General features: G+C 36.1%; 1 protein-coding gene across 2 annotated transcripts in view; it reads left to right on the top strand.

Annotated features, from left to right (window-relative positions):
- Positions 1-18,462, top strand: part of LOC138701728 (uncharacterized) — a 155,006-nt gene that overhangs the window by 29,303 nt on the left and 107,241 nt on the right. The window contains exons 4-5 of one of the 2 annotated variants that reach the window (XM_069828938.1): positions 9,806-9,894; positions 14,144-15,111. The exons of the other annotated variant lie outside the window; for it this stretch is intronic. Of the exons in view, the coding sequence (XP_069685039.1) occupies positions 9,806-9,894; positions 14,144-14,344 (290 nt within the window). The 3' untranslated portion in view covers positions 14,345-15,111. Of the gene's footprint in view, positions 1-9,805; positions 9,895-14,143; positions 15,112-18,462 lie in introns of those variants that run through there. 2 annotated transcript variants of the gene reach the window in all.

The following is an 18,462-nucleotide window of genomic DNA, read 5'->3' as shown; positions in this document are numbered from 1 at the left end:
TTTTTTTTTTTTTTTTTTTTTTTGTAACTGTTCCTAGGGTCACTGGACAGAAATCTACATGCACATAACAACACAAATTTTCTTCGAATACTTTTTAATTTAAGATGAGTCAGGTGTTTAAAATAGAATTCCAGACTATAGATGGATACTGGAAATTCGTTCTCACTATAAAGTGTTAGAAGTGAACCAGGTGTAGAGAAAGAATAAGTTATGGACTGTCTTAGACCTAACATGTAATTCTATGATTATGTATGTAATCTACAAGTTCTATTAATTTGAATATTATTTGTATAATCTACAAGTTCTGTTATTTTGAATATCATTTAAGTAATAGTTGATTTCAGTCACGTTAGTCCCGGAAACATTAATTTGTATTAGCATTGTCTTCAGACCACTTTGCATTGTTTCAAATTGAAACTTTCAGTGACACATTGAAGAGACAGACATCGATTGCACGAAATACAGGGTTGTTTCCGATCTCTGATAACGAATTTGAATGACGTAAGTGCGTCAGGAATCACACCGACAGCTGAACTGCGGCGAGAGATGACAGACCAGTAGTGAATGATGTCATAATCAGAGTGCACGGTGTATCATAACTGCAATCGAGCCTTTTTGGGAGGGGTACATAACAACTCTTTCCGATGCCAAGCACAGTTATGTGAAAAACATAGGAGCCTGCAAAACTCATGGTTTCGTTATTTCCAAGAAAGAGCAATAAGCACATAATATGATTGACAAACCTCGCATGGGATTAATTCCAGAGTGGAAAAAGCAAGCAAATCCACCTCCCGTCACAAGTCGCCGCGCCCCACGAGATGATACAAATTAATTCCATTCGAGCTTTACCAGTCTTATTAAGTACACAGAAGATGCCTTTCTTGGAAATAACGAAACCTCGTTTATTGCAGGTTTCTTTTATTTTCACTTGACTGTACTTGGCATTGGAAAGGGTCGATTTTCTTGGGAATTTCTGCTGTGAGTCGCTGTGCACTCTGGCTATGAGATCACTTACTACTGGTCTGTCACCTCGCGCCACAGTTCAGCTGTCCAGTAACTCCTGACGCACATGATGTCATTCAAATTCGTTATCAGAGATCGGAAACAGCCCTGAACTTTTAAATCATCCGCGAATAATACAGTCAGAGAACTTATTGTATGATGATTATCATGATAATAAAAATGATAATAATAGTAATAATAAATATATTCAATTAAATTTTAAAATCTGATCTAATTAGAGTAATCATCATCATCTGCCCGTCATGTATTAGGTTTAGGGCCCGTTACGGTCTCCCGCCATCTTCGAAATGGTCGATTCACAAATCTTCTTCCTCTGGGGATGTACCGGAACTTCTGTTTTGGTATCCTGAAACATAGCATTCTATTAACGTGTTGTAACTAATTTCAGCTATAGGGATTATTTTGAGTTTATTAAGTATTGCTTCACTTCTTTTGTGATCTAAAAGGCTGTATTCAGTAGTTCAGTGGTCGTCAGCACTCGCTGAAATGGGTAGAGTGCATGGAGAGTAATGAAATATGCTCCGTCGTGCACAAGGGATAAGGAGACAGCATACCCGACAGCAGCCACGTATGCATAGTAAGGCAGTGTCTTGTCCGCGGGTAAGAGACGCTAGCCCGAGGGTGCAGTGTTCTGATGACCGCTGCAGTAGTTATTCTCAAAAATCTTATTTCAGTAGATGTTATACGTCTTTCTTTTGGATTCATATGGTTCACGTTTCACTACAATAACACAGGTTGGGTTTTGCCAAAACTTTATAAGCCTTCAATCTAATGTTTCTAATTAGGGTTTCATAATTTCATAAAGAAAAAACTTCCAAAAAGGCTTTATCCTACATTTTGTACAAATTGCCAAAAAAATTCTATGATTGGATTATATTGTAATTTGGTGGCATGATTTAATTTCCCACATAAGATTTTGTTTCTTCTGACAAGGGAAGGGTTTCGGCTCGAACAGGAATTTTTGCTTAAAAATTTGTATAGAAGCTTACCTCACAATGGTGATGAAGTCCGTAAAAGCATTCATTTGTGTAACTCTCCGTTTGGTTGGTATTGGTGAATACACTTCTTCAAAAATGTACATGAGGATTCTCTATAAAATGCATGAAACAGCATGGAGCAGAGCAATAAGCACAACACGCAGAAGCAACACCTGAACAATCTTCTGAACAACACTCCAGTGCTGAAAAGTCAAATGCTACCTGAATTACATTTTTGAAGTCCGAGACTTGTTCAGGATTCACGTAACCAGCTGACTGCCAGGAATATTGAAGCATAGGGCGATACACTGGAGCAGACAACTGGTTTTGAATAACAGAGTGCATTTTCATTATAAACACTCGATGTCCCAAGTTAAGTTCTGGATTCTTAGCAAGAGTCCTTATGCAATCTGTTATTCTCCGAGCATATATTTTTGTATTGTCCAAGGAAATAGATATTCAGAGGCTGGAAATGTTTAGTTTTTTTAGGTGGAATGATCATACACTCTATGTCCTAGCCTTGGAATGATTAATTTATTCAGGTTGTGTCCTTGTGCACATTCAATGACTCACACAATAGTGTACATTTTTGATTAGCTGCAATATTTTCAGACAGAACGTTGGAGAAATATGTTCTTAAATGGGCTCTAGACATTTTACCACTCGCACTAGCTTCTAGGCTAGGCCAGGCTAGGCTTACGGGTAAGGTGTCCCATCCTCTTAACTTGTGCAGTGCTCTCCCCACCCCTCAAATTTTGGATACGAAATTCCTGTTCGAGCCGAAACCCTTTCCTTGTGAGAGTGAATATCAACGGGTATAGTAGGGAATTTTATCAAGAACGTGAGGGCGTAACAAGTTATCTGCTTCACTTACGGAACTGGAAACACAAGACGGGTAGCTTCTTCCTTATCGCCATGTGCGCCGTACTTTTCATTATTTATAATACTGTTTACGTAGGCTGTGTAGGCCTATGTCAGGTTTTCCATTCCATTTCCTCCAACTGATGAATTTACAGAACTGTAAACGCTTGTACGGCCTACAGGAATTCTCTTCAAGCAGAAACAAAAATGTAATATGCCATGAAGTTATGGGATATAGTAATTCATTTCCAGCGACTAAGCACACGATCTTGCCTACTGATCTGGTGTGGATTCGAATTCTGCTTGGGCGATTATTTGATTGGTTTTGATGTGAAACGTGCTATATCCGGTGTATAAATTGCGAAAATATACAGGGTGTTAAGAAAAAGTATCCAATATTTTAGGAGGCGATAGTATGTATCAAAACAAGAAAATAATGTCTAATAAACATGGGTTCTCCAACATATACTTTCTGAGATCTGAACACTTGTTCATAGGAGGTCCTCAATGTGACGTCCATTCATGGCAATGCATTCCTCTGCCCTACAATGTATGTATGTATTTATTCACATTACAAATGGGTAAATACCCGGTGGCAGTGGTAACTAATTACACTGAATAATGACAATTAATAATAAACACAATTAATAAAAATACAATTAATAATAATAATAATAATAATAATAATAATAATAATAATAATAATAATCCTAAATTAAATGAAGCACGATCACTTAAAATAACATTTAAATTAAATCTAATTTGTATCTTAACCCTAAGTTCGAACTAAAACCCTCGAGTATGATATGTTCATACCTGAACAAGTATCTTTCAGCACTACACTCATTTCGCTGTCAAGTCATTCACTGCACTGGAATTACGACAGATTTCACTGATACTATCTTGATTTCACTAACACTTCAAAAACATTTCACTGTTCAAGTACTTTGCACGACAATTATAAACTATAAAACTTCACTGACACAAACACACTTCACTTACACATCACACACTTCACACTTCACTGACAAAACACACTTCTTCACTGATACAACACTTCAAATAACAAAATATCAATTACACCCTTTAAATAGTGTGTAGGCTATAATATATTACCGTCTATTAGTAAAGTCCTTAAGCCTATTTTTAAATACATTTTTGGTAATTGGTAAAGCCTTTAGTAAGTTTGCAGGTAAAGCATTCCAGTCCCTGATAGTACTATTGAGAAAAGAAAACTTTACAATGTCCGTCCTCTGCCTTCTTTCCCTCAATTTATATGAGTGGTCGTTCCTTGAAGAGTAATTTGGCAGTTGCAACTATTTTTTATTTCTCTCCAGGGAGACTCATCTCTGTATGTTTTGAACATTGCACATAATCGAATTCGTGTTCTCCTGTCCGTGAGTGTGTCCCATACAATACAGCAGACTACCAGATAATCATACCGTAGTTGACACCCCTGGCATGGAATACTGATACGTCGCAAGGAATACTGAAAACAAAAGTTTGGTTGCGGATATGAGCGGGATTGAGGAGAGATAGTGTTGTAAATTTTCGTAATCAGCACCGATTCTAAATCAACGTATGGGCTGGCGTTCTTGGCGATAGAATAGGGCCATACGTGCTACCACAGAGATTAACTAGGGCTCGTTATCAGGACTTTCTTATTAACGTATTGTCTACCTTGCTGGATAATGTGCTCTGTCAGCAGAGGCTAAAGATGTGGTTCATGCACGATGGCACACCAGCACATTTTCTCCGCAATGTGCGTGAACACCTGACGCTGACATTTCAGGACCGGGGGAGGCCCCATACCTTGGCCTGCTAGTTCCCAAAACCTAAATCTCCTAGACTTTTCGTTATGGTAAATTTCAAAGAGTGCGTGATTCCTTACGTCGAAGGGCAGAGGAATGCATTGCCATGAATGGACGTCACATTGAGCACCTCCTATAAACAAGTATTCAGATCTCAGAAAGAATGTGTCGTAGGACCCATGTTTATTAGACATTATTTTCTTGTTTTGATACATACTACACCTCCTAAAATAATGGATACTTTTTTTTAACACCTTGTATAAGATGAAGTTCCTAAAGTTGATCATAGGGCAGCACTATCGATTTCGTTATTGCATCATCCGATTGATGACAGTTTTCAAGTGAAATGTGTATAATAGGATATAGTCATGTCAGACGCTGGTAATCTAACTGTGCTTTTTTGTCTTTGTTTACTTGCTTTCCCAACACATCTGGAATAGACTAAAGTCCAACAGAAAAACTGCAACTTCAAACTTTGCCATGGACGCTGAAAATTTTAGCATATCTTCATTAGGAAGAAAAGTAAAGCTCGGGATCCCATGGCGTAGACGTACACCACTTCAATTAAATTTGTCCTCGAAGGAAAGACTTAAGGCCAAATCTGACCACTTTTTATCAGTTCTACTCTTGACAGACGTGTTTGCAGCTCTGCTAAACTTGAAGTAGTTCGGAACTTCTGAAATGACGAAATTTTTAAATTTTATTTTATTTTCTCATTGAATTCTAAAGACTTCAGGGATTACATTGATATGACATTTATTGTTTTGAAAATTAGAAAATCTTTTTTTGTATCTTTTTTTGTTTATGTCGCACCTGTCAATTGATGTTTCTTGTGAACTTTGAATGAAATTTCCCAAAGTATACATTTGTTTAACATATGACCCATTATTTCATCTTCTGCCTAAGATACAAAGGTGAAATTTTTATCATATGTTCTCCATAAGTATTTCCTACTTTTAACACAGGAAAATATTTCTGTGTTGGATAGTTAAAAATAAAAAAAATATATTATCTCCTTTTTCCTTTCCAAAATTCAGTTTCATAACAAAAAAATTTTAATTTGTAACATTTTTATGATAACTAAACGTACTTATGTCTAAATCATCAACATGCTTCCTGTAACATGTGGTAAAAGTTTCATTTTTCTACATATGAAGGTTTTTGAGACAATGGAACATGAGCTCGGTGAAGTTTAACATTGTGGAGGTAGGCGATTCGAACCGCCTTAAGAGATCTCTGTTGATCGATTTTTTAAACTAGAACAAAATAGGTAAGATGAAGGACGGTTGGAGAGGAGAAAAATTCTCTCCCGCATCGGGACTCGAATCCGGGTTTTCAGCTCTACGTGTTGACGCTCTATCCACTAAGCCACACCGGACTCCAGTTCCGGCCGGATTGAATGCTCTCAGTTTAAGCTTCACTTCTTAGTTTCCCTTTAGTGGCCAACTCTCATGCACTGTGTCACAGATGTTTGACAGTGGCACAATGTCCAACACACTATGTGCAGAGGTGCACTCATTACGAGTGACTAAGTGGCCGGGATCCGACGGAATGAACGCCGTCATAAATCACTAAGTGATTATTTACGCATATCATATTGTGATCACACATCTGTGACACAGTGCATGAAGGTTGGCCACTTAAGGGAAACTAAGAGGTGGAACTTTAACAAAATTACAAAACACTTCCACATAATGCAGAACACATCACAAATTCTGACCACACCTACAGAGACATCAACACAGACATGGAAATTCTACACATTCAAACAAAATTCCAGAAACTAAACACACTAGAACAATAAGAAATATACAGACACACAAAAACACATCCAAATGAAATTCTCAACACACAACTCAATTTCAGAACACACACATTCTTTGACTCCACATTACACTACACAAACACACCCTCACAGGAAACACAAACAAAAGGCGCCAAGACCAACTTTTGAAGATGGCCAATAGCAGGCTGAAACATATTAACGAGGTAATGTAACATTGAACATAAGAAAGTCAAATAATACGTTTTCCGATGAGATGATTCAATCCGGCATCGGAACTGGAATCCGGTGTGGCTTAGTGGATAAAGCGTCAGCATGTATAGTTGAAAACCCGGGTTCGAGTCCCGGTGCCGGAGAGAATTTTTCTCCGCTCTACCCATCGTTCATCATATGGTAATGCAGAATTCCTGTACGGAAATATCATACGTACTTCTGTACATCACAATAAAATGGGTAAGGTTCTGAAAATTTTTAAAATATCCCTAAAATTTTGAAAAATGTGAACTGAGTTAACGTTAGACACTTAGGAATTGTAGTACCTTATATTTAGGTAATAATGAATTTAATAATATATCTAAAACCTAACAAATGTTATATAGTTTGATACGGAAAACACTATATTAACCACGGTATCATAATAGATACAAGTTCATAACTATTCGTCTCACACACAGGATAAAGAACTTTCACAATAATTCCACAACTTCCTTGGTTTGCGGACATTTATGCTGAATTTAGTGAATATATTACATTCGGTATGTATTACACGGAAAAGTAGTGGACTCGCACAAAGCTCCAACTGGTTTTCTTCCGTTTAGTTATCTATTCTGATTATAGACTACAGGAACTTTATGGTAAATTTTAATTATGTATTTAAACCTTACATCAATATTTTCTTTGTGAATGTTTGACGTATTTTGACATGTCGTAATGTCTACACCTAGACAAAAAACATTTCAGAGAATGAGAAGCATCGTTTCAAAACGTATTAAGTCCCCCAGTGGACGAAATTAAATTTGTTACTTTCTGTTTATTTATCTTTCATGCTGTGAAGTCTAATGGTTCTAAGTCGTCATATTTGTAAACTGTAAAAACCAGTACTTAAAAATGGTTTTGTGTAGTGTTTTGAAAACTTCTCCGGTTTACGAGTAATCCAGTTTTTCGTCGTTCGTGTAAAAAATTGTAAGGGGCACATAATACGTTTTGAAACGATGCTCCTCATTATTTGCTTTTTAATCTTACTTGACCCTTCTTGTTTGAAATACTGCAGCTATATTATATCATAAAATATTGTATCAAGTAGAGCTTTTAAACCTCTCTGCAATATATTTATTGTCTAATAACTGGCCGAAAATTGCTCGTGGTAGTGCTATTTCTGAGGTGGACCAATAATGAACTCTTTGCATAAACTTAATCAAATACTCTTAAAAATCTTAATTCAGTCAAATGAAATACTGTTTTTTTCCTCTGAAAAAACTGTTTTACATAATAAATTCTACTTTAATGTATGCATTTTTGAAAATGAATCCTCTAGATTCAAAACCTCCTAAAGTCCATTGTGTTCATAATTGAGTTATGCTCACAAGAATGAATTCTAACGATTTATATAGTTTGAATTAAAAAAAAACTCACTAAATTTAAAGAAAAAAGTTTGTTAAGAGTTAGTGATAGGTTGAAAATTCCTTATATTTGCTGTCAAAATTTTTCAATTCATGAAAATGGCTGTAGGAGATTTTCAATCTATAAGATTCAAATATGTTGTCCGATCGCTTTAAACATGAAAAAGATAGATTCAAGACAGCAATTCTGTGTTAACTAAACTTCTACAATCATATTCATCATGATATTGCGAAGTGTTTACAATGATTAAACTGTGCCTATTTTACCAGCTCTAGATGGAGTACTACAATTGACTTTAGGACTACCAAATTCAACATAAGAAAGGTCCACACTACGCGCTTCATAATTCTTGTTACTGTGACGTTTAGGCCCACTGCCACATCCAGGGCCGATGACAGGGTATAAAACCTTAGATATTATGCGTAAATGGTGTCGGATTGGTTTGGGATTGTAACTACACACTAAATTAATACATGTTTTCGCATTATCTGACGGTTTCTTTAGTTGCGTAAGTAACAAACCCACATTATACATTGCTCAGCAATAAACTTTAAGCACAGCGAAATGGCGAATCGCAAAAAAGGCCTAGTTTCAACATTCCATCAGTAGGTACATATTTCAGTAAGTTTTTCCTTCATATTTTTAGAATTTCAGCCAGTTAAATGCAACAGATTCAGTATCTATCTGTGACGGCCGTAATAATTGTATTCCGAAAAATACTAAAAAAAAAGCTGTTGTTTAAAATCATATTTCTTATCGTATGTACTGATTTTAGGTAAAATTATAGTTGTTTGCGATTTTAGAGGGATTTCCTTTTTTCGAATGGAATTGGAGTCAAGAAGTGGTACGGTAGTGAGGGGGGGGGGATAAATTGAAGTCCCGTCAAAAAGTAGGTCACACATTCAAAAAGTTTGGGAAACACTCCTATGAAGTGATAAAGTGCACTTTTTCATACTGGTGAGGTGTTTGTTGTTGTTTAGTCAACTGTCTGAAGACAGGTCTTAACCTCACAAGAAAGCATCACTTATGAGGCAAGTAGGTCAGGAGATAATCGGGTAGGGTGGCCAGTTCCTTTCCCCCTTCCTTGCATACATCACCGACTAGCTAATTAGATTTCAGATATATACAAACATGTGTTCTTCCTCTGACACATATCGTCAAGTGAGATGTACTGTCTGATAATAATAGATATACATATCACCCAGAATCTCAATCAGAGGTAACTGGTGAGGTGAACAGTCAAAATTTCCGAAAATGGGGATCTGCTCTTCGCAAGGATATTATGAAGTTTCTTTGAGTAATGAAGGAGTCACTGTTTAGTCCGGCTTCACGGGTAGTTCCAGTATTAGACCGCTTTACTCCAAAGGAATCCGAAACCAAGGGTTAAAGACGTCCAACCGTGACAGCCGAATGTTACTGCGAACTGCAGCGCTAACATGTAATCCAGCGCCACAGGAAAGAGATGCTTTGAATGCAACTGCTTCAAACTCTCTTTAATGGGATTTGGATTGTCTGTTTATCATTTCCGTTCCAGATGCCGTCAGAAAATACATTCATCAAGTTTCACAGTTTCCCCAATCAATAATTTTATGACCAAAGCTGATTAAATAGGCACAGCTCAATTGTAACCGCCTGGGATATTCAAACACTCAACTGTTTGGACATCGCAGAGCTCATATGTTGGCTAATAATTATTATTAAATGTGATCAAAGAGATTTCTGTGTTACAGTGAGCGCAGAAGTAGAGCGGGACATGAAGTTGATGGTCTCCATTCTGAGTGTCGAGCATTACATTTTGCTAATATTCGGAGCCATCACTGTAAGTCTGCAGTAGTCATTTTACAGCCTAAATCAAAACTAACTATTAATATAATATATTAAGCTAATTTTAACCTTTTTTAAAAGGCTATGAAATGGGGGAGATCTGTTAATAGACGCGAAAATTGTTGCCGACATAGCATAGTAATCTGGGATTTGAAAACTGTTCTCAAGAAATGTCATCGATATGCAGAGTGGAAGGAGACTAAGTAGGGACCTTTTAAGAGAATAATCAGGGATGTGAGTTAAATACAAAAGTTAATATCGTTTTGGTCTTCTATGAATGGGGTTTGAGAAAAGCTAGTTGAATTTTGGAGTATTTCGGGAAAACGGGAGGCATTGGAGAGGTGATGTTCGAGGAATTTGTAGAGCAAATACCAACAAATGTGTCTTTATTGGTTTGTTATCTAACATTGACGGTTTGGCTGTAATTTCATTGAAGATCAGTAACAAAGTGTGTGGCAGGAAGACATAGCAACTGTAATTCAGTGACTGTAGAAACAAAATAGGAAGCAAGACTTGAGCGGGAAGGTGTAAAACACTGTCTAGTATATAAAGTCACGAAGCTTGAGTTTATGAGGGTACTAAGAACAATAGACTGTGCAGGTACTATTTCACATTGTCTGTAATGAGGCGATAATAGCGATCCTAGTGGTTAGCAACTATCTATGGATGCTTATTTACTACTTATTGAGCTTCGTGACTGTATATACTAGATTGTTATTTAAATGCAGTGATCAATGTCCCTCTGCGATGCGTTAAGTTACTGAACCTTTCGTGCAGTTACTTACATAACTTTGCTACTGTTACGTAAATGCGTGTTGCAGTTCGCTTTTATTTATATGAATATGCCAGAAACACTTCACAATCGATCACACTGTTTAACTTCCCCTCATTGATATATGTCTCAAAAGGACCCTATATAGTCCCCTTCTACGGTATAATGCATGTTAATGTAGTCTATAATGTTAACATTTCAAAAAAAATATCGTCGACATAGAATATTAATCCGAAGTCTCACCATTTCGTGTAGAAATACCGATACCAAATTGTAAATTTAAATCTATAATGTTAATCTCTGGTTAAACCTAGGTATGGAGATAATATTAATCTGTGAACTTACCATTTGATATATGTGACGTCAAGCTTTGAACCTGATCGGTCTTTTTGAGCCATTTATGCTCAGTCACTAAACCTATTGAATACGAACTGGAAGTAAGCTGACAGGATGCTGGGAATAGGCAAGGGACTTTCTATACGTTACAACATAACTACTTTTGGAATTTTGTAGGCAAATAAATGTGTTACGAGGTAAATGAAATCACATTTTGGATTAGTCAAAAATAGCAGTTGTTATTCTTTTACTCATATTCATTTCTACATATTTTTGTGCCAATATTCATTGATGTGTTTTTCGCGATGATTTACCTCTCGACGAATATTATCACGTGACATCTACAGGTGTTCTTCTCAACAACTCGCCCAAGCGGGAGCGTCTCATGCAGCCCATGCCATTTCTTTACTTTGTATTCTCGCATTCGTTCCAGTCTTCTCTTTTTCGTTTTTGGCTCAATTTTCGGCGAATCATTTACACTCTTCCTTCCACGCCACTTTTTTGTCCATCCAGTCCCTGATTTAGGCTTATTTTCTAACAGGAAACATTCTCAACAAGACCAGCCTCATGGTCTAGTGGTCAGAGCTTCTGGTTATAGTTCATGAGGTCCCGTGTTCGATTCCCGGTTAGAGACAGGAATTTTTCCTGTGTTCGTCCATGGTCTGGAATTTAGGTTAAGTTTAGATTTAAGACCTCTCCTGGCACTACATTATCATAATCTTCCTAACACATCATCGGGGTAATGTAACTCCGCCTTCCAGGCACCCCAATCTCAGAAGTGGGTTACAACTAAGCCACGGCCAGGAGAGAAGACCAGAAATGTCGAAAGACAAACTGGTGGCATTGGACAAAAAAAATCATTCTCAACAATGTAATTTCACTTACGATTTTGGGCTGTATAACGTCACAACACTACAAAGAAGACGCTTAAGCCCAATTCAGCATTCTCCAACTCAGCATACGACCTACATATCTTAATATTGTCTATCATCTTAGCCTATATCTTCTTCTGTCCTCAATTTTTTCTCCGTGCATTCTTCAGTAGGCAGTAACCCAGCCAATTCCTTTTTCTCCTCCTGATCAGCGTCAGCAGTATTATTTCTGTAACCATTCTTTGTAGGACAGCTTCATTTCTTATTTTGTCTGTCCATTTTACACGCTCCGTTTTTCTCTATATCCACAATTCAAATGCATCCCGAGCCGACAATTATTTATGTATTACGCTAATTTATGCAAATTGGTGGAAAACCGCTAACATCAACAACTTTATCTACGCGATAACATAAAAATGTACATAATCCTCTAGAAACAACATGCAAAGCCCTCTAACGTCTGTCATTGAATTTTGTTTCAAAGCGTTCGACTCGTACAATCTGTTCCATTAATGACGTCACGTTTCGAAGTTTGTTTACAGCCAGTACTTTATCCCCCTTCCATTGTTATGCTAATAAGTTGTATACGACAGACACACAGATAGCCATTCCTACGAGCAGTGACGTGCCGCTGCACTCTGAAACATTGTCATTCATCGCAAACAAGTTCTAGTTGTGTAGCTACTACGCTAGCATGAACACAACTGAAAACAGGAATACAAAACAGAGGCGAATCAATTTGCCCGTGCACAATAGGGAAGGATGTAGAAGTCGCAGTTTTCCTTGTCATTAAGACTAAGACACGAGACGGCATTAACCTCTTCAGTCCCAAATTTGTTTGTTTTTAATAAAAAAAAAATAAAAAAAATCGGTCACATAATCATTTTGGGGTTCAAAAAATCCCAAATCAAGTTTTCACGGAAAATCAAATTTTGGGGCAATTTTGACTCTTGGTGCCCCCAAATTTGAATTTATAATTTATAATTCTAACTTTGCTCTAGAGTATGCCATTAGGAAAGTCCAAGATAACAGAGAGGGTTTGGAATTGAACGGGTTACATCAGCTGCTTGTCTATGCGGATGACATGAATATATTAGGAGAAAATCCACAAACGATTAGGGAAAACACGGGAATTTTATTTGAAGGAAGTAAAGAGATAGGTTTGGAAGTAAATCCCGAAAAGACTAAGTATATGATTATGTCTCGTGACGAGAATATTGTACGAAATGGAAATATAAAAATTGGAAATTTATCTTTTGAAGAGGTGGAGAAGTTCAAATATCTTGGAGCAACAGTAACAAATATAAATGATACTCGGGAGGAAATTAAACACAGAATAAATATGGGAAATGCCTGTTATTATTCGGTTGAGAAGCTTTTATCATCCAGTCTGCTGTCAAAAATTCTGAAAGTTACAATTTATAAAACAGTTATATTACTGGTTGTTCTTTATGGTTGTGAAACTTGGACTCTCACTTTGAGAGATGAACATAGGTTAAGGATGTTTGAGAATAAGGTGCTTAGGAAAATATTTGGGGCTAAGAAGGATGAAGTTAAAGGAGAATGGAGAAAGTTGCACAACACAGAACTGCACGCATTGTATTCTTCACCTGACATAATTTGGAACATTGGATCCAGACGTTTGAGATGGGCAGGGCATGTAGCATGTATGGGCGAATCCAGAAATGCATATAGAGTGTTAGTTAGGAGGCCGGAGGGAAAAAGACCTTTAGGGAGGCCGAAACGTAGATGGGAAGATAATATTAAAATGGATTTGAGGGAGGCGGGATATGATGATAGAGCATGGATTACTCTAGCTCAGGATAGGGATCGATGGCGGGCTTAGCCTATGTGAGGCAGCAATGAACCTCCGGGTTCCTTAAAAGCCAGTAAGTAAGTAAGTAAGGTATAGAAATGTTGCAAAAGTGATAGATCTACTCTTCATTTCTATCAAATTTAATTTTTCAAAATTTTCAAAAGTATCCAAGACATTGCAAACAATTAAAAGAAAATTATGTATAGTATACTCTACAACAGGACTGAAGAGGTTAATGGAATCCAGTATACCCTGCCTAAAGAAGTTTCATTTCAAAAAACGTAAACTTTTGCAGCCGACTGTTCTGGAGAAATAGAGCATCCTATATTGTACGTGAATTAAAATTTGAATAAAAATGTGTAATTTTTTATTAGAGCTGCAGTTTTATTGGAAACTGTATAGTCTTGAATTTGTTAATTATGTTTTAATTGCTGATGTATCTTTCCAGAAAAACCCTGTGCTCCTACTGCCCTGGTTGGCACTTGAGATTCTGGTGATAATGCTAGAAATTTTGTTATTCGTTCTGAAACTTCTAACGGAAGGCATTCACATGAATCGATCGCAGATCATCGTCACCGTTATCATGATACACAATTGGCTGCATGTTTTCTGCCTCTTCAGGACTTTCCTCACCTCATGCGATTACTGACTTAAATTCAACTAATGTAAATTCACACACAATAAATTACATCTGATTCCTTCAAGAAAATGTAAATTCACACACAATAAATTACATCTGATTCCTTCAAGAAAATGTAAATTCACATACAATAAATTACATCTGATTCCTTCAAGAAAATGTAAATTCACACACAATAAATTACATCTGATTCCTTCAAGAAAATGTAAATTCACATACAATAAATTACATCTGATTTCTTCAAGAAAATGTAAATTCACATACAATAAATTACATCTGATTTCTTCAAGAAAATGTAAATTCACATACAATAAATTACATCTGATTCCTTCAAGAAAATGTAAATTCACATACAATAAATTACGTCTGATTCCTTCAAGAAAATGTAAATTCACACACAATAAATTACATCTGATTTCTTCAAGAAAATGTAAATTCACATACAATAAATTACATCTGATTTCTTCAAGAAAATGTAAATTCACATACAATAAATTACATCTGATTTCTTCAAGAAAATGAAAATTCACATACAATAAATTACATCTGATTTCTTCAAGAAAATGTAAATTCACATACAATAAATTACATCTGATTTCTTCAAGGAAATGTAAATTCACATACAATAAATTACATTTGATACCTTCAAGAAATCTGTGTTTGTTCTTACTAGTTCAGTCAATTTATTCCAGCTGCTTTTATTTTATAGTAATTAACTAATTTACATATCTGTAGCCACCACCATAATCTAGGAATTACAGTGAGATCCAAATCTTCCGACGCACAGTGGGGTATTTGCATCAAAAAGCTGGCCAAAAGTCGATATTTCAATATTGTCCTACCCCTGAAATTCTTGCTCCCTGACAGAAAGAAATAGTGGGGGAGCGATAAGATAACAGTTTGTGTTTCATCTGCTTCATGTGGTCGTCAGCTCAGTCGAAAGTTGAGTGTTTGTGACAGTATACGTGTATCTTATTGACGCTCTGAGCAAGTTGACAAGTTCATTATTGTTTTTCTACGTTTTAAAGAAACAGTGTGGCCTGTTACAGGATGGATCCTTCTCAGCAAGGTATGTACTTCACTTTTGAGGGCTTTTTGTGTTTATATAAAATATATTTACAAAGTTATTGCGGTTAGAAAACCATCTATATTTTCAGTATTTTTTTTACGAACCCAAGTTTTTGTTTAATGATTTAGTGTACTTCAGGGTGAGTCCCGATGTTATTTCCTATGTTATTACAAAGACTAGATCTTTGGGTGTGTAATAGAAAAGAAATTGGCTGCGATCTCGTGCGAATTGCTTATTTTCATACATTTTTGTAACAAATACTAATTTTCAATTTTTTACTCTGTTACAAATATATATATATATATATATATTTTTCTTTTACTAGGGCCATCTCAAATCAAAATTTTGTCAAGGAAACAATTATATGATATCATGCAAGAGCAAAAAGAATGTGATATCAACGAAAAATTAGAATATCTCGAAAAATATTTGCTGATGCAAGAGAATTACTCAGAGGAACAAATTAAGGCTTTTAAACATACATTTTCGTATACAAAGGAGATGGTTGAGTGCAAATAGAAAAGATAATTTATTCAGGAAAAATAATGAAATCTGACTTCAAGGGACCTTGGAGTTACCCAAAGCAATGACAACGGCTACGACTGTATTCGGACGGCCACAAAAATCTTTCGGCGACTCTAGTGAAAGAAGTAAAAGAAGGAAGACTCAAGGACTTAGAGAAACAGTAGATACCGAGGAATTGACTTTTGCCACCCAGATGAAGCTGCGAGCTTGTGGAAAACCAGACGCATCAAAAGTTCTTAAGGAAATTACTAAATCTCCTAAGCGAGCGACAAAATACAGAAAGGCGTACTCCAGCAGTGTACAAGAAAAAAGAGGGCAGTTGTCACCTCTACAAGCTCTTTCTATGTTTGTGGAAGCAGGTAATTTACTTTATCACCTGCTATTTATGTCTTATTGTTCCTTAATTATCTGTTCTATTTCCATTGTTGTTGTTGTTAAGTCAACTGTCCAAACACAGGTCTGAACCTCACAGGTGATACCAACAAAGAGGCATAGGGTAGGGTGACCAGTTCATTTCCCCCTCCATTTCATACATCGCTGACTTGGTACATATTACATTAATCAGACTTCAGATGTACACAAACAAATGAAAAATATTTATTTTATATACTTCTTTATAGGTTTATCAAGAAGACAGTACGAGATCGTAAGAGCCAGCGACAAAACGCTTTACCCATGTTACTCCGTGTTGCAGAAAGCTAAGAAAGACTGTTACCCTGTACCTGAATCTTATCAAGTGACAGCTACTTGCGCAGAAATAAATCTGCAAGACTTGTTAAACCACACTGTTGCTCGATTATTGTTATATTTGCAAGAAGTTGTGCAAACTTTGAGTGAAGATGAGTGCAATACATTAGAATTAATAACCAAATGGGGCTGCGACGGATCTCAACAGACTCAATTTAAACAGAAATTTGAAACTGATATAGATTCAGATGCCAATATATTTCAAAGCTCACTAGTACCTTTACAGTTAGTTTGCGGTACAGATATAAAGAAGGTAATATGGAAAAATCCTACACCTTCTTCTCCTCGATATTGTCGACCCATTAAGATTAGATTTGTGAAAGAGTCAGCTGACTTAACTAGAGAAGAAATCGGTTACTTGGAATCAAAAATAGTAACTTTAAATGAAACTGAAAATTGAAATAAATGGAAGAAACTTGGTTATAAAACACACACTGATACTAACTATGATCGATGCCAAAATATGCAATGCGGCCACTAATACTACATCTACTATGAAATGTTATATCTGCGGAGCCACATCAAAAGAATTTAACAGTTTATCAAATAGAAGGGAAGCTGATCAAAGCACATTCAAATTTGGATTATCCATCTTGCATGCAAGAATTCGATTATTTGAGAGTCTACTGCACTTGTCTTATAAGTTACCCCTCAAAAAATGGCAACTGAGAACAAAAAATGACAAAGAGATTTATAAACAGAGGAAGACGGACATTCAAAATCAATTTAAGAATAGAATGGGCATTATTGTAGATGTTCCTAAACCTGGGTTTGGAAACAGCAATGATGGAAATACCAGCCGAAGATTTTTTATGGATCCTGCTTTGTCCGCTGAAATAACAGGTATGAATGTTGAACTGATCTATCGATTCAGAGTCATTTTAGAAGTTATATCAAGTGGACATAAAGTTGATACTCTAAAATTCGCTGCTTACACCATGGATACAGCAAAACTATATGTTCAGCTGTATTCATGGCATCCAATGACCCCCACAATGCATAAGATTTTAATTCATGGCCCAACTGTAATTGAAAATGCCCTTTTACCGATTGGACAACTGTCAGAGGAAGCAGCTGAAGCAAGGAATAAGCAGTTCCGTTCCTATCGCCAAAATTATGCCAGGAAGTTTTCTAGAGAGTCATGTAACCTAGATATCATAAACAGGCTGCTGCTTAGCTCGGATCCTCTGCTCACAAGCATGAGACCAACCCCGAGGAAGAGAACGAAACCATTTTTAAAGGAAACCACAGAAATGCTACTACCTTCTTTATTTACGATTTCTGCTGATCGAAATGAAGACGATGAATCCGCAAGTGAAGCTGAAGAGTCTTCTGATGAGGAATCTTGGGAATAATCTCATTAATAGAGTATCTAACAAACTGAAAGTGAGCTAAATGTTTAGGTAAACAAAAATTAGTAATAAACTTATATATTCATGACATGGAAAACATCTACATATTTTTAGATCAATATCTTATATACTTCCATAATTACATATATTATATAATTAGTGTTAACTTATTTTCAAAGTACTCGTATACTATTATATATTTATGTCTTTAATCAGAAGAAATTAAATTTTATTTCAGTTGAGTTGTTGCCTTCTGTATAACGAAATAAGATTTACGTAAATAAACTATAATCTTTGCTATAGAGATATAAATTTACCTGTATCTCTGTATGAAGAATATATGTTTTAGACCATTAGGCCTATATTAATTGATTGACTAAGTGTAAAAATTGCAAACATTACATAGCCTAATCATTATAAGATATGTATCATTA

This window comes from Periplaneta americana, chromosome 6 (genome assembly GCF_040183065.1).
Source record: "Periplaneta americana isolate PAMFEO1 chromosome 6, P.americana_PAMFEO1_priV1, whole genome shotgun sequence".
NCBI lineage: Eukaryota > Metazoa > Arthropoda > Insecta > Blattodea > Blattidae > Periplaneta > Periplaneta americana.
The sequence above is the reverse complement of the archived record's forward strand: the minus strand, read 5'-3'. Positions and strand labels throughout refer to the sequence as shown.